At 38.9% G+C, this 24,319-nt stretch overlaps 1 protein-coding gene across 3 annotated transcripts in view; it reads left to right on the top strand.

Moving 5' to 3' along the window:
* Nucleotides 1–2,373: 2,373 nt before the first annotated feature.
* The window catches only part of LOC102228840 (anoctamin-1), a 69,028-nt gene continuing 47,082 nt past the window's right edge, over nucleotides 2,374–24,319 (top strand). For 2 of the 3 annotated variants that reach the window (XM_023349895.1, XM_023349897.1), the window contains exons 1-8: nucleotides 2,374–2,724; nucleotides 5,420–5,809; nucleotides 15,719–15,817; nucleotides 16,960–17,111; nucleotides 20,520–20,574; nucleotides 21,175–21,226; nucleotides 22,157–22,240; nucleotides 23,905–23,960. In XM_023349895.1, coding sequence (XP_023205663.1) covers nucleotides 2,692–2,724; nucleotides 5,420–5,809; nucleotides 15,719–15,817; nucleotides 16,960–17,111; nucleotides 20,520–20,574; nucleotides 21,175–21,226; nucleotides 22,157–22,240; nucleotides 23,905–23,960 — 921 coding nt within the window. In that variant the 5' untranslated portion in view covers nucleotides 2,374–2,691. The remainder of the gene's footprint in view (nucleotides 2,725–5,419; nucleotides 5,810–15,718; nucleotides 15,818–16,959; nucleotides 17,112–20,519; nucleotides 20,575–21,174; nucleotides 21,227–22,156; nucleotides 22,241–23,904; nucleotides 23,961–24,319) is intronic. The other variant, XM_023349896.1, reaches the window with a different exon arrangement.

Raw genomic sequence — 24,319 nt, forward strand, 5'->3', positions numbered from 1 at the left:
CTACTCTGTTTCTGCAGTACAAATTAAATCTGCAGTACACAGGGAAGTGGTTATTTCTGTTTTGAATATTCATTAGTGCGGGAGGTTACATTACTTCATAAATTAAATCATTATTTGAAAACTCCTTTTATATAAATGGATTATCTATGCCTGATTAAAAAAAAAAAGTTTTTGGTTATCTGAAATATTTAAGTGCGGCATGATAAAAACACGAATAATTTCATTGACACTGAAACGTTGCAAGCTTCTACAAGAAGTTAGATGAGGAGTAGTTTTAACCTCCATGAACTCTTGTTTCTAGCTAGTTTTTTATTTTTTATTTATCTACTAGAAATACCCTGAAATAAAAAAAAATAACACAACTGAACCTGAATTTCTGCTGGCTTTTGTTGTTTCTATACAAGATAGCACTACAACGCAGCCAGCTGCTACAGAAGATTAACAATTTTAAACCTCAATGACTCCTTGCTGGTATTAAGGAGGAAATTTATTAGGTTAGCTTAAATTTTGAAAAAAAGCATGGCTCTCTTTTCCTCCTGTTAGCCCGGATCGCAAGCGGATGCCGTCACGGCTGGAAAAAACAGACGGCGAGGCTCAATGACGTCACAGAGATACAGAGTTTAATTCAATAGAAAACACCGTATGAATTTAACAAGAAAACTTCAGAGTACAAAAATACATTCTTTACCTGAGACAAAAGAATTAAAAAGAACAAAGGATCCTTTGGAGACAGCTGTTGCTTAAAAGCATAACAGGACAGTTGTCTGAATTTTATTGTTGCGCATTCCCTTTTTCTAGGGAAGGCGTTTCTCTTTGTTAATATATGCAAATAGGGCGTACCTCTGTTTTGACCAACCAAGAGCGACCTTGGAAAAAAACTTAGACCTTCCCCTGAGTTTTAATGACAAATATCAAGAGTCATTTTAGTTATTAAAGTTATAAGTTATTTTCACAAAACCTATCTTGCTCCTCTGCAGTCAGCTTCTCCAAAGATTTGACCCTTTGCTTTATCACAAACAATAATGAGATAGAAGTCTTTTTAACCTGTAAAACATAACATTCAAATCATTCTCTTTTGATTCCGATATTGTCATAGTTAGTACATTTTCAAATACATTCGATTTACTAGATTAGTACTTGTAGCTTGGGTAATATACTTTAATCTAACACACTATTACTACCAATATTAAAAGGTATATCAGAAATTAAACCTTAAGTGTTCCCAAAATTCCTAAGTTGTGATCAACTCCAGATGCAGCTCTGAGCTCCTGGGAAACCCCTGACCTCTGACCTGTGAGCCGGGGAAGATATTCTTTATGGCCTACTAATTTAAAGCCTTTCAAGAGCATAGTGTTTTATTGCTGCTCTAAGTTACAACCCTGCCAGGAGAATGTTTATCTCTGATCGTTTAGCTTGCCTCAGTTTGTCCAAATAGGAATGTTGATCTACTTAAACACACATGGCATTAGCTTAACTATATTAAACAATCAAAAATAGCCATATTTCCTTAACACTGGAAAAGCTAGTTTTACAAGATAGTTATGTATATTTTGTTTTATGTTGGTAATATTCTAGTAGTAAAGGGCTGACATAAAAACAATGCAACTGAACCTGAATTTTTGCTCGTTTTAACAAGCTAGCATTAGCGCTATAAAACAGCCAGCTGCTGCAGAGGATTAGAAAAAGAAATAGCAGTAAAAAATCTCGATGGCTAGTTCTACAACATAGTTTTATATTTTTGTATTTCATTTCGGTACTTTAGTGAAACCCTGACATAAAATAAAAAAACACAACTGAACCTGTATTTGCAATATTTAGGTTCCGGCGCTAATGCTATACAAGCTAGCAGACCTATCTGCTACAAAAGATTAGAAAAGAGCAAAGGTCGCAGTTAAAACCTCCATAAACTTGCTGCAAAAGCATTGAATACTTCTGCGAATCACTGTTTCACTTATTGAATGATTGGAATGACTATAATTGGGGATTTATATAGTTTAAACGCATTTAAAGTCGACATTTTTCAGCTTTAGCGAGTTTTACTGGGAAAACACGAATATCAGCTAATTACATCACAGAGCGGCGAAAGGAGGCATTTCTGCACACTGCAAAAAACAATCCACCTCTTTTATTTAAACTAGGCAGGAGAAAGTGGTAGTAACATGAAAGTTTCTCCTCCTAGTTGTGTTTTTTTTTTCTTTTACTATAAAAACAAAAATCTAATTGCGTTTGGATTAGTTTTCTTTTTTTCTTTTTTTTTCACCAACGCTAAAGCGACCCGATCGTTTGAGAAGAGTTGGTGTTTTTTTTTTTTTTTTTTTTTTTTTTTGCAGCGTGTAGAGCGCCGTCGGTGCGCGAGGCAGCCTCCACATCACCCAGTTGCGTAGAAGAGCGCGGAGCAGCACGAGACCAGGCTCACAGCGCCTGACGCATCCCGCTTAAAGCACAAAGCGATGAGAGCCGGAGCGCAGGGGCCGGGGCTCCTGCTGCTGGACGGGGGACGAACCGGGCAGAGCTCCGGTGTTTAACGGGGCGGGGGGCGATGGGGAAACCGGCGGGGGTGATGAATTCTGCTGCGTTTTACTGCAAAACCCGGCAACTTTCAATCCCGGTCTGCTACTACTACTACTTCTTCTTCTTCTTCTTCTTGTTCTCTTTCTCCCACTCTGTGTGTATTTGAAGAAGCGCAACAGCATGCAGGTCTCCCCGAGCGAGGACAAGATCCCGGTAAGCAGCGGGGTTCTCCCCCATCCAGCGACCCACTCCTCCGCTTCCTGTTTGAGCTGCTTTTATTGGAGTTAAAAAATAAAATAAAATTAAAATAAACACCAGCAGCTGTACTTTTAATCTGTCTGTTTTCACTCCTGGTCGCCTTCTGATAGTTTCCCTTTAAAAAGTCCTTTTCACATTGTAGTTCGTAGTTGTGGTTTCAGCGCTGTGAAACGGTCCCCTCCGCCTCCAAACAAAATACTAAATAGTCTCGTAAATCCTAAATAACTAGCAAAAAGCCCATTAATGTATTTATTACCGTGGGTGTAAATTAAATACCGAAATAAATAGGAACATTGACTGGAACTAACAGTAAGCATAAAGACATGCTCTGATCCAGGATTTTTGGGTTCCGGTAAAAAAAAAAAAAAAAAAAAAAAACCCCAACTGTACAAATAGAAATTTCTGCTGATAATGCAAATTTTCTATGTAGAACGTCTTTAAGTCGATATTTCGCAGATGTGTTTATTTATGTTTATGCATTGACACCTCGTCATTTTTTGCCAAAAGTAATTTTTTTTTCTCTCTAAAGCATCTTTTCGAAAGAAAGGTGGAGATTTTTTCTAATCACTTCTGTCAATATGAGACTTAAGCCACTATTTTACATAGGTGACGATATTTTTATGATCTATTATGTTGCTCCAATTGCTGTTGCATTTATATTCGCAGCAGAACCAGAGGTGGTTCTAGACCAAATTCACCAGGAGGCCGGGGTCGAGGGAGGGGGGGGGGGGGGCAATGTTTTTTTTTTTTTACATAACAAAACAACAAAACAAAAGAAAAGGGGTAAAATTTCATCGTTTATTTTTAAGAGAGCCAAGGAGCCACTTGTTGCTCTGGAGTTGATTAAATTGTTTTGTTGAAGTTGTAGATTTCTCTCTATTTTCTAGACTGTACACATTCCTACTTTGGGTCAAAGTCTTCCAAAAGGTTCCAAACTTTCCCAAATTCTTTGTGCTACACGGCAGATGAGAGGCTAAAGCTAAAAATAAATAAAAGAACTGTTATTAAACCTGTATTACCATGATCTGACGCAAGAATGATGTCAGTTTCATGCTAAGCACTGGATGGGGATACTTCTTACTTTCCTCACTTTCCTTTGTTCCGGTTTTATATTCATTAGAATACTAACCAAAAAAACCCATGGTTACTACAGACCATTTATGACGTAATAAAACATAGTCCTGCTGTGGATCATTATGGGGGCCTTTGGGGAGCCCCGGGGGACCCATCTCCAAATTCCCCTGAGAGCTCCTTAAGCTTTGGCTAAGACAAACATCTGTGCCTCATAAGCGTTCTTGGTAACGGCTAGATCAGTCCTAGTGGGACTCTTCTCAGAAGTCTGCTTTACATATTTCCAGAAAAGGGGAACAGAAGCGTCAAACAAACATAAGGCCTCAGGGAAAATTTCAGGAGCTCAATTATGGTGGCAGCATGCATCCTGCACAGATGGCAGTTTTCGGCTCAGTGGGCAGAGCTCATTAACATACATATATGTTTGGTTTTTTTTAAATGCATTGCATTTAAATTTGAAATTTGAACTTCTTGGCTGCCAAGAGGAATGCCCAACTTTAGATCCAAATGTATGTGGGTGACATTTATTTTTATCCAGACCAAAACTGTGCAGGAACCATCTTTAATTCTTACATTTGTTCTGCAAATCTAGTTTCTTTAACTTATAGCTAAATCAGCTCGACATTAAAATCATATTTCCAGTTACTTGGTCATTAAAATGTTAAGAATTGACTTTCTTTTAAATTGTTGTATTGAACTTTCTATAACAAATAAAGTTGCTTACATTTTCAACCTCAACTGTTTACATGAACAAGTTTGAATTAGGAGTTTGTAATCCACAGGACGCTCACACACCGTTTCACATCTTCCCACATTTATTTTTGTGTGTGTAAAAGTGTGTAGACTTTAACGCACACACAAAAGCTAACATCAGCGTAGATACAATTTTGGTTGCTCACAACATTCTTTCAGAACTCCACACCTAAAAAGAAACAAAAGTCATCAATTTCATTTTATTACATTTTTTTGTCAAATAAAATTAGGGAGCTCAGGAAACTTAACCTCACCCCTGGAGACCCAATAGGCAAACTAAAAAAATACAACTAGACTTGCAAGAACGTGTTAAATTCAATGTCTATATAGCCCAGTTGGAACAATAGTAATAATTTCAACCAATAAGGTAGTTTTTAAATTTTCCTTCATTAATCATTCCATAGTCCAACAATCCAGGGATATATTCCTCTACAACCTTGTGACTAAGTAAAAATCCTTACATCAGGCTGGTGTCTGTAAATTTATACCTCCTGCTGCTTCCACGTTTAGTCTCCCTCTATACTTCCCCCTGTCTAAATAAAGACTAAAACAGGCAAAGGTGAGCTAACTGCCCACTCTGCTGCTGAAGGTTCTCACTTCATTGTTTTTGAGGATCTGCCAAAAGCCACTTGTGTCTGCCTGTGCTGACACAGCATCAGATGTTTAAGTTTGTTCAGTTATTACATAACTCCCCCGAAGCCTAAAGGTTTGGTTTTTCTATTTTTGAACAATTTGTGTTTGACTTGCACGCCTCATTACAACTACATCCTGACGGAGCGATAGCTTGGGACTGGCTTTACTGAGGCTCTGACGCGTCTTTTCACAGGTTGTAGACGCACCTTCAAGCCCTCAAGCCAGCAGCAAAGGTCTGTACTTCTGCGATGGCCTGCGGAAAGTGGACTACGTTCTGGTTTTTCATCCCCGGCGGCACGGCTCCCTGCGATGCACCGGCACTGCCTCGGTTTCGCAGGATCAGCTGTCCATCGTGTCAAACGGCAACTTCCCTCCGCCGTCGGGCTCCTCCGACGCAGCGGCCGGACGAGGAGCCGGCCTCCGCAGGGAGGAGGCGGCGAGCGTCGGGGAGGTGTTCATGGAGCTCGGAATGGCGAGGGGCACCGAGCCGATGGAGGCCGCCGACCACGAGATGCATCTGATCAGACAAGAGTTTGAGGCCAGCCTCCTGGAGGCTGGTCTAGAAGTGGAGAGAGATGGAGAGGTGGGTGTCCTGCTAATGTCCGGTTTTGGTTTTTGAGAATCTCTTGGAAAGATTCTTGCTCTTCTGTCCCTTCCTGTGTTATTGTTGTGTTGACACTCCTGTCTTGCATCTGAAACTGATCCTAGAGTGGCAACCAAATTGTGTTCTATTTGACATAACCTAAACTTATTCCTTCAGAATGTGTTTTCCAAAACTATTGGATGATTCAACATTGGGTGAACTAACATCAGCATCAACATCAGCCTCCCTCTACTTACAATAGTAATGGATTAACCCCTGGATTAGGGACCAGCGGACTGTACCATCCTTGATGTGCAACATCATGCATGGCATGGTCCTGTGCTTTCCAGGTCTTGTCGGCAACTGTTGCCAATGAAAACTTTATAGAACCTCACCAACCAATCCTCTCATGTGGTTAGAGCAACAGTCTTCTTGCCACATCAGTTCTTGAAGCCTGAAACCAGGTGTTTGGTTTTTTCTGCGTCACGTTCATCCATTTGCAACATTTAGTCAGATTATGCTGATTACAAAATGTGCTTAAGACATTATTTTTGGGTCAAGTTTAGAAGTTTTTTGTCTACCAGAGCAGTTCTGGTTTTTATAGGTCAAAGGTTTCAACCAAATACAGGTAAAGGCGTATCCTGGCCATACATGATGTCGGTCTGATAAATGTCTTTCTTGCTAATCGCTCTGAGCTGGAATATGTTTGAAGGCTTTCTTGCATCTGCAGTCGGTTTTTTGTCACCTCATGGAAGCTCTATTGAAGATCAACCTGGGCAGTCTGTGTCTGATCATAGAAGCTTTCCAGAGACTGCTGTGGGTTCTGTAATGACAATTTAGAGTGCTAATGACTTCCTTTACCATTTTGCAGTCTGGTTTCATGGTGAAGTTGCTTGGATAGATGGACCTGAGCATGTTGGTAGTTGTTTTGAATGTCCTCCACTTGAGCTCTTTGGATCTCATTAATGATGTTCACTCTCACTTGGGTGCTCTAACATTTTTCACATGAGTGTAAATAGCTTTTAATGCGATGAAATCTGGGCTGACGGTGATGATACGGGGCAGATTGTAATTTCAGCCAACACAGCTGCTGTTCGGACCTCGTACTGTCGATTAACTTACTCAGGCCTGAAACGGGTAATCTTATTTTGACAAGATCGCCTTCTCTGTGGTCCATTTTGTGTGTCTCTATGCCCTAACTTGGAACAAACGGTAAATAACACAAACACACTTCTTGTGAAGGTTGAGTGTAAATGGACCACCTCTGCACTCAAAAGTGAGTCATGTAGAAAAATTAAGAGTAACTCCCTTAACATTAGCATTTCATACCTGTGCTGCTAAACAAATATAAGTGTGTGCATGTCTAGAAGTATGCCGGTGTTGGCCAGCAGCCAGTTGGGAGTGTGTGTACTCCCCAGGGTTGTATTAATCAGACTGTTGACATGGCTGCTATGGAACCAAAGCCAGTAGAAGATAAGCTGACTGACTAATGGCTCCTTATCTCATCTCATGGATTGAGGTTTAGATTAGGTCTGTCATTCACAGTAAAGGAATACTTTCATTCTATTGTCTTTCATTTGCATATGGGAAAGGTAGCATTACAAATTTAGTTTCATGTTTATTTATCGGTGTTCCACCTGTGTATACTTATTGGATGCTCTGTAAACAACCTTGTGAGGAGTCGGGCTGCGACGACGATGCCAGCGATAAAATGTCTTAAATGTTGCTCTTTCTCCGATTTTAATTACTCAATATTAGAGCCAACACAGACTGAATGGCTTTGTTAACTTTCTCCACTGACATTGCCAAACTACAACCTTAGAGAGGAAGACAATTATAAAGACAAGGTAGAAAATCAATGTGATCATTCACGATTTTTCTTTCTGCTTGCTGACTGGCTCGGTTGAAGTTCAGCCAGAGAAATCCAGCTCAGTGGGAGAAATCCCATCGAAAGGAGATGAAAATCAAGTGAATTTGCATAGAACGCCCATGACTAGGTTAGCTGTTGGCGCTAACTGCTGTAGTTTCACTTGCTCCTCTCTGCTTTTGATTTGCCTTTTCACATCCCTTATCTGCCTACTTACTGTTTTTAATAAACAGGAATAGTTGTGTCCTCATCCAGCCGTATTTGAAGTCTTGCTATGACTGCAAATATGAGCAAATTGAGGTGATTAGCAATGCTAGGCAATCTTGTCTTCCCTAATTTTGAGAAATCTTAAAATAAATGTGTCGCGTCATATTTGTCCTCCGGGGAAACAAGAAGTGATTTAAAAAAATAATTTGAGTTCCGTTTATTTTTAAAGAACCCTCCCTACTCTATTAAATTAAAGTTTGTATTCTTCTTAAGTGTTGGTATTCCTACTGATATTAATTCTAATTTTAAGTAAAGGCTTTTTAGGCATCTTTATTAGGGAGTGTGTCAATAAATGTGGAGGGTGCTTCACTATTATTGCATTAATATATCTTGCTCCTGTCCACTCAAATATAATTAGTGGAAACCAACAAACCAATAGTAAATATATTTACATCACATTAGCTGCTGTCTGCTTAGCTTATGTTTGGTTTAGATGCATTTTAATAACCATTTTAGTTCCGAGGGATTAAGGTTAATCATAGAGCTGGGTCACAACTGTGTGGTTTAATGATTCTAAAATCGGATTAACACAAAAACAAGGAATTTGAAATATCAACTGCAGTTTAATTGAATGTCTATGCCTCAAATTGAGGTTAATAAATTAATAAATTAGAACTATTACAAAAGAAACAAGTCTTTCTTTGTAGCAGAGGTCTAAAGACACATCCCAAGGCAGAAAAACACACATTATTATTAATGAGTAATGTAGATCGACTTAAAAATTAAACAGGAAGCTCCAAGGATAATGCTAACTTTAACGGGATTAGCAGCTAGTGGTTAGCAGTTCAGGATTGTCTCATTCCTAAAAAAAATAATAGCATTTTATCTGGCATACTGTTTTTTATTCTACCTACCTGGTAACTAAAACGTTACCAGTTAAATCACCTAAAAGGAACTTTCTTAATCCTGATATAACCCAAAGGTGTTAGCCATCCTGAAGCTGGTGGCTAATGCCTTTAGCAGCTACTGGCTGGTGGGTCAGGATTGTCTCATTCCTCACAAAACAATACTTTTTTTTTTATATATATTTAACTCTACAACTGCTTGCCTAGTAACACGCTTTAAGTTTAAACTGGCTTATGAAGTTAAAAACCGTTAGCTTAGTAACACGCTGCAAAACATTTGAGCTGCCTTTAGTCGCGTCTACTAACTTCTCCTTTACGTCAAAGAATGCTCACAAAAAGAATGGATGTTGAACTTAAACGTGCGAGTTTGTAAAAGATTAACCTGCAGTAGTAAGTTGTCAACTTTTTATTCATTTGGTCATATCTCCAGGAAGTGAGTAAATGACAGAAAAACAGAATAAGGTGAATTTCTCAGATTATTAATGATGACATAACATCAGAGAAAAAAAAGCTGAGCAAGTAACCTCAATGTTTGTTTACTTGCCTGCATTATGGTTTGCTTAAATGAAACAAGTCGGCTTTTCGGTTGTGTAGTGTGTTTCACTCCGGATTAATACGGATACTGAAAAACCAGCTGGCACCACTTGTTGACAGAACCTGTGGATTAACACGATGACCTCTGCTCTCCCAGGAGCGTCCTCCTACAGATGAAAGTTAATTAAATAATTAAGAAGTGGAGCTTGGACTTTAATTGAATGCTTGTGGCTCAAATTGAGGTTAATAAGTCCAACCTGTTGGGACTAGAAACAGAACAAGTAAAGAGGAAATGTTTGCTGGGACTCATTGTTCATAAAATGTTCAACTAGTCAAGTAGGACTGTATATAATTAATAATAGCTAATAAATGATGTCTAATCTTAGGTACTTTTGTTTCTGTAAAGAAAGTGATTTGATTACCCTTAAAAACTGTGGCTGTTTTTGTGATTAAAAGGATAAAAATAAATAATGTGTTTTATAGCAAACAAAAATGTATATTGGATTTTCAGCCGGTTCTTTGTGCCATAAGTGTACATTTTCCTATTATTTAAGGTCAGATGTTTCCATATGTTTCACTATGAGATTATGTAATTGCAATATAATCTAGGTTTATTTTCAATGCTTTTTATACATCTTTTCCAGGGATAATGATAAATGTGGGAAGCGCTTTAATGTGTAAAGTTTGAGGGAAAAGTCTAAAATTCATTAGTCTTAAAGGGGCAGTATTATGTATTTTCCAGGGACATACTGCCATTTTATAGCACAATCAGTTCGCTTCAATTGTTATAAAAATACTATATATGCAATATGACAAAAGAATTGTGACTTTGTAATTGAACACCTTGAAATTGGGCCTGTGTCTCTTTAAGACGCTCCTGCTCTTTCTGAAAGTCTGCTTTGAAGAAGTCATCACAACATGGCTCCTCTATTGAGAGAGCGATGAGGGAGGGAGCAAAATTTAAAAGCGAAATTAATAAACTGATCAACCAGGTGCTAATCTTTCCCTTAGTAGATCAACACAAATCAAAGGAAAAACATTTTTATATTTAATCGTAGGAAGTACATGCTAGTACAGCATATGCTAGTCAGGGGAGTGAATCCTACACAGTACACAATACTTTCCTGCTAACATCGTATGTGTATGCACTTCCTCCATTTTGCTTATAGAGACCAGTTATCAGGCACTAAACGTAAAATCAAACATTTTCTTTGACTCCTCAGTAGCACAGCTGTTGTTGTTGATGCAGGCAGGTAGAGTGCGTCACCTCGGCATGCTGATTCTTTGTTTTTATTTAATATGAACAAGAGAATTCAGTGAAAGTGCAAAGAGATGATTGAAATAGACGTAATCATGATAAGATGCTTTAGTCACAAAACTACTGCTTTACAGAACAACATGCTCCTTTTTAACCACAATGCAAGGGTGCAAATTTATTCAGAAAATGGTGTTATGTAACACCTGAACTAGGAGCTCAGCTCACTAATCTTCAGTCTGGATATTTAAGGACAGTACTGATGCTGTGGTTGGCCTTAACTGACCCAGGGTGGAACAGTAAAGCAGCCAAACACGAATGCCTGATTAACCCCGGGCTGTCTGGACTGTTTCCAGGCTAACATTAAAGCTGCAGTATGTAACTTTTTACATAAATATGTTTTTTTTTTTCATATTCAAACTGTCAATATGTGACGACAGTTTGGTATGAGACAGATAATCTGTGAAAAAATCTAACTTGTCCACCTTCTCCCTGAGCTGATATTACTGTTTGAAGAAATGCAGTGTTCCTGACCAAAAACAACCAATCAGAGCCAGGAGGAGGGGCTTAGTGTTGTCAATCAACCTCCTGTACAATGTGGAATGTGCTAATGGCAAAGCAACAACTTACCATTACTGGAGAACTGTATCAGTGGCCCTGCTAACTGGCCTTAGCATTGGTGGAAAACTATGTTGTGGTGAACCAGCGATAGCTTAACAGAGAGCAAAAGGGAAGGGTTGAGCATAAGAGTGATTGGCAACACTAAGATCCTCCTCCTGGCTGTGATTGGTGTATTTCTGCAGTTAGTACTGGGAGAAGGCTTAGGAGCTCTTTTTTTTTCACCGATCATTTGTCTTTAATTGTACTGTCGCAACATAATGATAATTTTAACAAAATAATATGTACAAAATATACATATATTTTTAAATGAAAGTTGCATATTGCAGCTTTAATGTCATATGTTTTTAAGAACTGTTTGTTACATTCAGTGAACAATTAAATGATATTTGACACCTTAAAATTTGTCTGACTTTTTAAGAAGCTTCAACCCTTTCCGACACTCCCGTCATTATGTCATTACCAACAATGCTTCTCCATGATGCTGTCTAGCAGCTCAGAAGACACGCAATTCCACTAGGTGTTTGCTAATTGCTGCTGCCGCTAGTCTGGCGGAGCTTTGGGTAAATATGTGGCACGTTGCTTGAGCAAGTGTTCAGGCTTCCCTGACTGGTTGCCATGGGAGATTCAATGATTTCTCAAACATACATGAGACATTCAAGGCAACATTACAAGTATGATTTTGATGAGGAAATACAATCATAACATGATATTAAGCTTAAAAATGTTATTTTTTTTATAATACCGCCCCTTTAAGAGTTCTGTTTTGCAGGGTTCTCCTCATGAACCTTTTGGTTCCAACATCAGACCACTGGGATATACATTGTTTACTGACCCAATGCCAGCTTGCACAAGGGTCCACAAGTTTCAGCATTAACATTAAAGCCATAGTACATCAGGCAGTTACCAAAGCATCCCACAGTGAATCAAAACAGTAACTCCACAGGTAGCCATTGGCTCCAGCACTGGAAAATGCTCCCTTACAAATGACCCAACACTGTACACCGCTAATGCAGGGCAGTTGCAAGAAATGCTGTTTAACAACAACTTCCAAAATCACATCGTACAACATCCAACCCAGTCTCCACACACCCCCCCCCACACACACACACAAGCTGATCACCTTGTCATACTCGATAAAAAACACTTCCACATCCCTGGCTGCGGCCTAGTTACCCCCCCGGTCCTCCCTCCACAGAGATGAAGAGATAATTGGAAATCATGACGCTAATTAACCTTCTCCAGGGTAAGGGTATTTATATCCTCCCCTTTTTGACGGAGCGACCAAGAAAAAGGAAAATGAGGGTGAACGGCAGAGCCGGGCCGGGCCAGGCGAGATGAAAGCTGATTAGGCAGGTGGTAAGAAATGATGGGAGAAAATAGTTAGGAAATGGGAAGAAGGAACCAAGTTAAGGAACATCAATAATTCATTTCCCGTTGCCTAATTTTCAGATTTAAAAGAGGAACGAGCAAATGAGTCCGCTCCCGACTAGAGGTTCGGACTCTATAAATGTACAGTGGTACCAGTGGGTTAAATTGAAGCTGCAAGTCTTTTTGTGAGGAGCAAAAGAATTTAATTTATATATTGATTTATGCTGACTGACTAAAGAGCTTTTAAACTTGACCACATTCACATACGTTCTCTATAATGTTTGTGAATTCACGTGCATGAGTTGTATGTAATTCACATGCAACTCTAGAATTGGGTCCAGATCAATAGTTTAAGTAGTTGGTTCTGTTGACAATTGGGATTTATTGTGAAAACCATTAACTCTAATTAAAGATGTTTTGCTAACAAGCATGGACCTTAACAGATACTCTCCTTCCAGTCTGACTGAGATTGAGAAACTTTGCAATAAAGAAAGGACAAAGATCTCAGGCTCTGGATGTGCCAAACAGGTAGAGACATAACCCAGATAACTGGCAGCCTAACTGCAGTGAAATATACGGCAGCCCAAAAGGACAAAAAATAAATAAATTAAAAAGCCACAACAGCAAAAGCCACACTGGAAGCTACTTTAAAGGGTTTGTTGTACTAAGATGGAAGTTATGCTAAAACAGAGATCATGCTAAAGTGGATGGAATGCTAATATGAAAGTTATGCTAGTATGGAAGTAGCACTAAAACAGAAGTTATGCTAAGATAGAAGCTATGGTACAACAAAAGCTATGCTAAAACAGAGGTTATGCTATGCTAAAGTGAAAGTTAGCATAGCATACTCAGGTTATGCTTGCAAGGCTTTTTATACTTTCCATAAATTCTATTTTTGTTTGGATTTTGCTATTGTGTTGATGCTTTAGCATGTTGATGACCTGTCTGGGCCACCGTAGAAATAAGGCAGGACTGTGTTTTGAATTGTGGGGAGCTTTTGAGGGAGTGGTTGGACGGTTGTAATACAAGAAATATTAGATATTAAATTATATTAATATTAAAAATGTTTGTGACATTTTGTTTTTAGTCAAAACTTTTGACTCAATCCAAGGGGAAGAAAAGTGTCAAATCAGACTTTATTCCAAAAATCAACTTCATTCCAGAAGTTTCTTCCCTTTGGTCATTCTCAAATTCTTGTCCAACTTTCACAACATTCGTCTCAGTTGTGTTTTGTGTGGTGGTGAAGAACAGGCACATGCACAAAATGTACCTTTCTTTCAGTTCTAGCTTTGGCAGGAGGCAGAAATTGGTTGCTACTGGTTACAGATTGGTTAGAGCACAATAACACACTTCTCAAAATAGCGAAGTGCAGGCATCAACGCAAATAGCAGACTCCAAGCATTCACAAATAATAGTTTTTAGTTTGATCTGTGGTCTCCATCCGCCATAGATCAGGGTTTCTGTGCTTTTAGAGATTCCTTGTACTGAAATGATCCATAGAGGTGATTTTATATGAAGGGAGAGCAAAGTGAGCAGGCTCCCCATGTGGGACAAAAGAGAACATGGTTGTAAGTGAGAGAGATGTTAAGGGAAGGTCAGAGGAAGAGAGACAAGCAGTCAGTCATGAAAGCAGCAGAAAGCAGAGTTTGGGGAGGTGAAAGATCTCAGCAGAGAAGGAGTCCTGAGAGGAGAAAAGAACCCGGCTCAGATTTCCATTGTCGGCCATGCCACCTTTCTCCTCTCCTATCACTCGGCCCCTTCTACAGAAGCTGGAGGGGGTCTGAGAAGGCTAAGGTTACCTGGCCGCCGTCCCCCACTGCCCCTGCTGACTTTCATTTCTGCTTAGGCTCACAACCAAGACCATTAAAGCAGCGGCGTAGATTTTACAGGATAAACTTTCAGCACTGAATGCAGCGAATGCACACCACACTCTCTCATTATATATCTATACCCCACGGCGGAGCGCCGCTATTCAATCATGCACCTCTGTGGTCCTATTTTAGGCAAATAATTGTCACCTTTTGTTAATGCGTCTTATTATAATGACTGTGTGGGACAGACAGTTATTCATTAGCAGAAGAAGAAGCTAAATAAAAATGTGTGAGGAGCGGACTGCAACAGACAACAGCCTCAGGCGGCTTGGCCACAGCTGTCAGTCATAAATACTAGAGGAACAATTGCTGGGCAAGTTTGGTCCGCCAAAGAGTTGGAGTGGGTCAGAGCAAAGACGGCAATTCAGTTCAGTTCAATTTAATTCAGTTTAATTCAGTTCAATTTAATTCAGTTCAGTTCAATTTAATTCAGTTTAATTCAGTTCAGTTCAATTTAATTCAGTTTAATTCAGTTCAATTTAATTCAGTTCAGTTCAATTTAATTTAATCCAGTTCAATTTAATTTAGTTTAATTCAGTTTAGTTCAATTTAATTCAGTTTAATTCAGTTCAGTTCAATTTAATTCAGTTCATATCAATTCAGTTCAGATCAATTCCGTTCAATTCAATACTGAACTTCAGATCAGTTCAGTTCCAGTTAATTCAGTTTAGTTCAATTTAATTCAGCTCAGTTCAGTTTAGTTCTGTTCAGTTCAGTTAAAGCATAAGTTATGTATAGGACAATGAAATATTGTCATAACTGATCTCATCCCAGTATCTTCGTGGAGTTGCTGTTCATGCTTCAGCTTTCAGCACCAGCTGATCTAAATAAAGTTGCCCAGAGAGTTTTGTCCTGCAGGTAAGATATTACCTGCTTCCACCTCCTGAAGAATTCCTCTCAGCCGAAGCTTCAGTGGTCAGACATGAACTTGGAGCAGCAGGAACTTGAAGTGCATTGCGTTTTGTATTTAGGCCTCTTGCTAAAACAAAGTCTGCTATTTTGGAAGGCGAAGCAGCATTGACAGATGGTCTGTTAAGCCATTTCTGAGCAGCAGTTGGTTTCAGCCAAGCAGGCTGGTATTATATTTCACAGAACAGAAAAGTACATGCACACAAATATTTGCGAGGAATCAACTGTTTTTTGTGGGGGGAGGGAGTTTCAGCTCTAACGTGTCTGGGGACATTTGTTTTTTTTTTTTTGTTCCTGTCCAGTTTCTTTTTCAGCTCAGTTCAAACGTGAAACGCCTTCTTCTCTTTTCTTTGTTCCCTGTCGGCTTGGCAGACGAAGACCCACGGGCCCAGCTTCACTCGGATCCACGCGCCGTGGCCCGTGTTGTGTAGAGAGGCCGAGTTTCTCAAGATTAAAGTTCCCACCAAGCAGGTGAGACTCAGGTACACCTCTTGACGCAGACCGGATTCTAAAAACACGAAACCGGCGAACACGAAATGAACTTCCAGACTTCACATGAAGTGTTGTACAGTCATGATTTTCACATTTTGTCACATTTCAGGCACAAACCTTCACATATTTCAACTGGAATTTATGCGACTGACACAAAAAGAAGTGCATAACTGGAAAATGATACATGACTAAGTTCAGTTGAAATCTTTTATTTAAAATAAATGTAATTATGTAAAGTTAAAAAAGTTGAACTAAATGGAATCCATTAGCATCGACAAGAGCATCCAGGAACACAGCAGGCATCTAACTAACACAGCCAAGTTCTGATTTATGTTGGGATATATTGTATTTATATTTTAGATTATATTATTTTATACTTAATATTCCTATCTATTTATAGTTAGCCACAAGTCACATAGAAGAGACTTCAAACGTGTTGAAGAAAATACCAAAAGAGAACAAATGTTGCGCGTCAGCCTTAACACACCGTCTCTATAGTGAAACATGGCGGTGGCAGCATTATTCTGAGAGGATCCCTTTCTGCAGTACATCATTAATAAATAGTACCTTGTTTTGGGAACACAATGTTTAGGAGCTGCGAAAGACTTGAGAGCTTCACCATGAGGCAATGACTGCAGTAAACTTTTTAATTTGAATAATGAACTAAACTTAACGCACTGATTGGTGACTAGGATTATGTATATGATCAAATTTAAATAATTTTTTTCTAAAGTTCCTCGATTCGACTTTTGCTGTGAAATGGAGCCTTATAAATAAACTGGATTGAAAAAACATTACTTAAATGTGCTGATTTGTGTTAGTTTGTCACATAAAACCCCATTAAAATACATCCAACATTTTGATTGTAACTTGCGTTTAAATACTTTTGCGAAGTGCTGTCGATGTAGGTGACGTGTTGTTAAAAGCATTCTTATGCTTAAAGATAATTGAGCTGCAGTTATGTTTTATGGCAGAAAACGTGAGAGCAATTTTAGAATCCGATCCATAAAAACCCCCAAAGAAACTAGAAAGAAACTGTCTGATAAAGGACGATTCCGCTCAAGTACTTCTAGTGTCCAACGCTGAGTGACCAGCGTTTCTGTCGTCTTGGTTTTTCTCAGAGTTACGAACTCAAAGAGGAAAGTGGTTTTGGGTCCAGTATGAGCTCAGTGTGGAGGAAACTGAACCAGCCCTTTGAGCCCAAAGTACCACACCAGGACCACGGCAGCACCAAGTTCCTGTCCCACTGCTTCTCCAGAGACAAACTGCACATGTAAGTCTCTGTCCAACTGTCCGTCCGTCCATCCCTCTGTCCGTCCATCCCTCCATCTGCTATGTTTTGTTTGCCATATAGCCACAGTTGCATAGTATTAGTTACATTTACTGAGCTACATTTACTTGAGTAACTTTTAGGAGTATTTTTACTACATTGGACTTTTTACTTTTTTCCTCGAGTAATTTCGTTATGAAGTATTTCTACTCTTACTTGAGCAGCATGTCTGGATTCTCTACCCACTGAATAAAACACAAACATGTTTTAACCAAAAATTCACCAGATACAGAGACACACAGGCAGCTTTTACTAAAGTTTTCTATGTTTTTTTTATTGAAAAAAAACCCAAAAAACATAGGAAACTATGACTGTCTTGACTCTCCAAACCAGTCAAGAAACTGGTTTTCTTGACTGGTTTTGCCTGATTCTGTTATTTTTTTCTTACTTATATGAATTATTGTCATTTTGGTCCTTAAAATACCAACATTTCCACTTAACTTTATATTTTGGTCCGTTTGATGATGTAATTTTTAAATATTAAACAATTGATAAATTGATCAGTTACTCAGTTGAGTCATGTCTCGATCGGCTACTTTTTACTTTTACTTGAATGAAAACATGTTGAAGTAGTGTCACTTTCACTTGAGTATAATTTTTCGCTACTCTACCCACCTCTGCTTATAACCAAACATCGCCACGTTTGGATTCATCTCTTCGTCTCCTTAGCAACACCTGGTTGCTACGTCCTCCCCTAAATCTAATGGAATCAGCAGAAGTGACAAAACATCTACTCCGACCGTTTCTGATAGTTGTATCTAGTGACTGCTGTGAGGAAGCTTGAGCAGCCAGAGGTCAAGGGTTGAGGTTACTGAGTGAACAAGCAACCTGAGCATCAACCTGGACACTTGTTCAAATAAAGTATTCAGGACAAGCTTTGTTTCAGGTCGTCCTTTTGGTAAATCAACTCCTCTCTGCGTTTCCTCCGTCTCTGCACAGGTTTGAATTTGCTGTGGACGTATTTTATATCTGATTGGATATTTAAGGTGGCCCTGAGGTGCAAATCACTGCAACATTAACGAAAATGGAAAGGGTATGTCCCAGTTGGAGACCTGAGAGATCGCTGATTGGACAACAGTGCTTTTGAACCGGAAGTTGTCGCTTAAGCAGGTCGGCCCGTTGTTGCGATACGTTGTAGCGTCCGCCATATTGAAAGTGGCTTATCTACCAGCAAGCTAATACAAGTAAATGGACCGAACTTCGTAAAGTGCCGTTCTGCAAAATATTTCAAGTTAATGAATGCCACTGACACAATCTCTCACACATTATTATATAGGAATGAACAAAAAACAAAGGACAACGTTTCAAACGTTTTGATGTGATTATTTCATTGTTTTGGGGCAGAATAATGACATTTGATACAGCTGATTCTGATAAACCGTTTTTATTGATGGACACATACACATACCTTTACAGTGATGTATTCATGAACATATTAACACAGTTCCATAATTCAATGTACATTTGCTATTTCAAGATATGAATTAAAAAATGTAACGTAAAGGCAGTGGGTCCACTTTGTACAGTAAAACCGTTGAAGCTAGTCCACACAGCAGGTTTTCTCCACTGCCACTTTCAAGATGGCAGTGACGTAAGTAGGACTCAGTGTATACGTATTCATACCTATTGTCCAATCAGCGATTTCTCAAGTCTCCAACTGGGACATACCCTTTCCGTTTTCATTAATGTTGTAGCGCTTTCGTTAATGTTGTAGTGGTGTGCACCTCAGGGCCACCGTAAATATTTGACTGCTGCTCTTGACAAAAATAGGTTGAGGTCAGTTCATTTCTCAGGTTTCAAGGAGAACTTTTATGAGTTTTTAAGCATAGTCCACGTTTTCAATGAGGCTGAGAGGAGGCATTTGGGAGAATGTTAGCTTCCCTTATCCATTTCTAAAACCAACTTTCTTGCATGTTTCAGAATAATTTTGGAGCATCTAGGTAGGTCCAAATTGAAGTCATTTGATCAGATGAAAATGAGTTAATTAGGACACTTTTACCCTAACCCTAACGCTTCTGTAAGGAGGACAATGCTACAATCTCACTGGCCCTGTTTCCATCCAATTGTCATTTGAATTTTGAGTGAACTTTTAAAATGTCGCAAAAATGTAAGTACAAATTAGGCCCATTTCCATCTACTGGTTTGGGTTGAATCAACCAGGCTACACAAAGTGCAATTTTGTCTGATGTTAACGCTACGAATGACTTTAATAAACAGGAAGTAGAAGTTGCTAATTTAAAAATGGAGTACTCCTGCCTATCCTGGAGGTTTGGGCCGGGAAGGTTAGCTACGTCATAACTCATTCGGAAAATCTGACTCCATCTCCCCTGTGGCGTATTAACTCTTTTTCGGAAAAGCTAAAATCCACGTAAAGTTTTTTGCGCTTGTCTTTTTTAATGCACTTTGTAAAGTACCACGTTAAAGAAGGTTAAAGGAAACGGCAAACTTCAAAATAACTTACTCAATTTCGCAAAATAATTTTTTACATGAACGCTTGGAGTGTTTCTGAAATGAGTTAAAGTGCTAATGGGGAGATGGCAGCATTTGATGTAGCAAATGACTGATCCATGATAGTTAGCACCCTGCACTTCCTGTTTTGTTACAGCCATGCATTGCGTCAACATCTGACGAAATGACGCTTAGCGTAGCCTGCTTGGTTTGTTCCAAACCAGTAGGTGGAACATCGCCACATTTTAACAGTTAGCGATCGTATCTAAACGTAGCTGCTGTCACCGATGTCCAGAGTGGATGAAGAAACGAAGACAAATGATTACTTCCTGTTTCCTAAACTCCATTTGGACACAACTGGAAGCTCCAACAGGACAGGGATCTTAAAAAATGCCTCAAAACATGATTTGGAGTCTAAATCAGGTTTACTTTAAGCTTCACAACTTCAACTCTTTTCCAGATTTGTGGACAGAGAATGATTTAAATAAATCACATCAGACTCTACAGGTTCTGGTGTGGTGTTTTTACGTATCTATAAGTTTTTCAAACACAGCTAGCTTTGCTGTTGATTGACTAAATACAGTTTCAGATGAAGGTAATGGCACCTTATCTTTTTTTTCTTTCTTTCTGACTTCTAATTTGGGCTTGTCAAAACGGGATTAAAAGGCACGGAGAAATGCTATGAATGTTTTTAAATGAGCTTTAACCGTTTGACAGCTTTTTTTCTTTTCTTTTCTTTTTATTGTTCCTTAGTTGTGAAATGAAAATGGTTCCCCTCAGATTGGCACAGTACATTCACTCCTCCTACATAAACTCTCATCACTTGATTCAGGTGATTTCAGTACAAAGACACTCATCCACAATAACCTGATGGCTTTTATCTACCGGCTGTGTTTACTTCAGGTACAACATCACATCTAAGGACACGTTCTTTGACAACGCCACAAGAGGCAGAATAGTAAGTGTGTCTTTAATGAGTTCACCATGTGTTATAATCATTTATAAACCTGTGATGGAGTATAAAGGGTGAAGTGAAGGAAAAAAAATCTGTGGAGAACAGAGGAGTAAATGTTCCACAAAAAATTTAGAAATTTCTAGATTCATTTCACATATTTAGAAGAAAAAATATATATATACTCAAATTTGAAAAGTTGTGCATTTGCATGAAAAAGAGGCAATTTTCCATGATTGACGGCATCAACTTGTGATATTCCAACTAAAATGTTCTGTGATGTAAAATCAAAAATTTACATGAAAAGTTTTTTATGGAAATTCGTGCAAATTTGTTTATTTTGAAGTTGTGTTTTTTTTTTCCAATATCTGATTTTAAAATATTTAAAACGTAGTTTGTAAATGTATGCCTTCAGTCACGGAAAATTGTAATCTTTTTCTTCTCACGTTGGAAAATATTCAAGTTTTTCCCCTGAAATGCATTAAATTAGTCTGGAAATTGTAGAGCTTTTGTCAGAGATGTACTCCTCTGTTGCCACGTTCTATTTTTTCCATTACCCACAATGACTAGCTCTTTATGTATTTCCAAACTTGAAATCTTTTCCAGGTCTATGAGATCCTGAGGCGGACGGTGTGTGTACGAACATGTCAAACTGTAGGTGAGGAAGCTGGACTGACAGATGATGTTACTTTCCTTTGGTAGCAAAACGCTTAATGAGAACACCACCGCTTTGCTAGAATTTAGAGTAGTTTTCTGCCACAAAGCAGAATTAAAAAAAAAAAAACCTTTGTGAAGAAAGATAAAGTCTTGGGTACCCAAAAGTTGATATTTGAGTAAAACCAAATGAACCCAAAGCAGACAAACTGTCTTGTGATGTCGTTGCATCACAACCACAAACTGGGTGTTTAGTGTGACAGACCAACACGACCAGCTTCCCTGCTCCTGCATCTCCACATCATGATGCTGCCACCACTATTTTTCTAAAGTAAATACTACAAAAAATATACCACACTCTATTTAGATTCTGATTTTTATTTTACTTTTCACCTCCATCCATCCAGATTCAGTGTATTCAATCTGAAACAAAAGCATTCCCTCAGCACGATGCTGCCACCACCATTTTCCTAAAGTCAACTTTCTCATTTTCCCTTTACCTAAAATGCATCCCCTACTTTGTGTTGGTCTGTCACTTAATACCCTAATGAAATACCTCAGTATTTATTCCATTTAGCTGCATCTAGAGCTAGGCTAGGCTAGGTTAGCTGGGAATATTTCTCCCTGAATATTTCTATGCAAACAGTTGCTCGGTACCAACACCTCAGTTTTGTTTGACTCTCCACAGAAACACAGCAGCTCCTTAGATGTTCCACCAATATCAGGACTGTGATAATTATAAATATAATAATATTACCTTGCCGTTAGTGTTTGCTGTTGCTAGCAAAGCAGGAAAAAGCACCAGCTCTCCCAAGCAGCCGTGCTAGGAAGCGGGTTAGCTGCATGTATGACATGTACTGTACTTGGCGTTGACGTACTTTGTGCGAGCCGTGGTTCCTCTGTGGAGATGAGCTGACACCCTTTTCATGTCCAGTGTCCCCCATATGTCTGGTTGGCTGGCCCATGGCAGCAGACGGCCTCAGCCAGCAGGTTCTCACAGAGCTGCAGGGGAGGAACGGTAGAGAAAACAGAGCTTCATCTCTCTCTGACCTTGCTTTTCCTCTATTCCCTTCCTTCCTCGGCGCAGCAACACACACACACTCTGTTGCTCTGAACCATCTCCTCCACAAGTGGGTCACACTTCCTAGGTCAGCTAAAGATTGGAAGCAGGGGCCCCTGGGAGATGCGGTTGTTTCTGGCTGGCTGAGTGTGTGCTTATGCGTGAGGATGGGTGTTTCCTGGGTGTGGTGTTTGTTAACCACACAGGTGTTCTCTGCTTGATAACGAATCCCCTACCATGGACTAATAAAACTTACAGTGTCTTTGGACTGTATTGATTTTGCTTTGGATTTAGCCTGACTTATAGTGGAATATTTAGATCAACACATATTCATGTAATAGAACATCTTTGTCAACACCCAGACCGTCTAAATCTTCATCTAAATCTTATAAATAATATGCAGTAAAACGTGAAAATATATGTTCTCACCTAATCTGCCGAGTTTGAAATATTTTGCACAGAAGAAAACGACAAAAAAAATATCAAACATTATCCCAAAAAAACATAGCTATCATTTTAGTAACAAGTAGTCAGAGGTGGGAACATTCCTGCTAACCCGGTAATATGCTAATAGCAGAGCTAATTTTTTGTTAAGCGTGTTAGCTCTTTTGCCAACTTTGAAAACATTTAGCGCGCTGAGCTTCCACAAAATTAAGTTGTCCAAATCAATTCTGAAGTTCTATCTTACCTGACTGTTTTTGTACACTCTCAGTTTGATAAAGTTCAAAGCTTGTGTCAAAATTTAGGTTGTCTTCATGTATTTAGTTGGACATTCATGCTCTTATTTTGAAGTGGGTGCTTCAGTTCTGTTTCCTCACCTCATGTACTCCCCCCCCCCCCAAATAACTTTATTTCAAACAAACGACACACAGAAATAATATCTTAAAGCGATATATAACATATAAATTATGATGTTAAAATTAAATTGGTGATTGACAGTTGCAGTCTTTCAAGGGCAGAAATGACCTGAATTGAAGTTAGCACTTTAGCATTAGCTTCCGCTAAATACAGTGTTGGTTTAGCGCTTTAACATTAGCAGAACTGTAATTTGTACTGCCTTGTGGATGTTTATCACATAAAATTCCAACCAAATATACCGAAATTTGTGTTACTAAAGTTGAGATATAAACTCTTAGACTAGCGGTCTCAATCACTATTATGCAACATTAAATTGTGTTGTTTAGACAACATTACAGTGTTTGCAGATATCACAAGGTATGTCACAATGTGACTTCAGTTCAGTTCAATTCACAAATCTCCGATAGATGTGATGGAGTATCAAATGCCCTTCTGACACAATCATTTCTACATGCATCAGCTCACAAAACCCAATAAAATACAACAAGTCTTCTTTGAAAGCTCTTCAGAGATTGGAATAAAAAGTTGCAAAATTCAAAATATAAAGACGTGTCGAACTTGTCGACAAAGGTTGACATTTACATTTATGGACCGGGTCATTCATCGGACCGCGCCTGAAAAGCTCAATTAACAGAACTGCTTTACTATCTGTTTTTCACTCTGACCAGTGGTCTGAGTTTCTGATTTAAAACCTGCTCCTTTTAAAACAAAACGTGAGACGTGATGTGACCTGACCTCACCGACGCCCCTCCTGTCTTTTCCAGGCATCAGCACTTTGATAGCCAAAGGCGTATATGACGCCGCCTTCCCTCTTCATGACGTAAGTGTGAGCCGTGAAGTACTGACTTCAAAAACAATTTTCTATATCTTGCTGAAAAACCACATGTAATTCAGTTTTCTCTCATTTCAAGCGTGCTGAGATCGGCAGCAGAAACTGCCGGGTGGGATTTTGTGATTTTGCCGTGAAGGCAGAGAAGATAAATTCTTTTTCACAGATTATCTGTCTCATATTAAACTGTCACTATGTTGTGACAACAAGTATCTAAAAGGAATATTATTATAAAAGTCAACATATATTCCAATTTTTTCTTGTAAAAATTTGATCATTTCTCCTGATTGCATTTCTTGTAAAATAAACTATCAGTTTACATTTTTTGTATTTGCATTTGGCAGATTTCC

Source organism: Xiphophorus maculatus, chromosome 17, assembly GCF_002775205.1.
Source record: "Xiphophorus maculatus strain JP 163 A chromosome 17, X_maculatus-5.0-male, whole genome shotgun sequence".
NCBI classification, from domain to species: domain Eukaryota; kingdom Metazoa; phylum Chordata; class Actinopteri; order Cyprinodontiformes; family Poeciliidae; genus Xiphophorus; species Xiphophorus maculatus.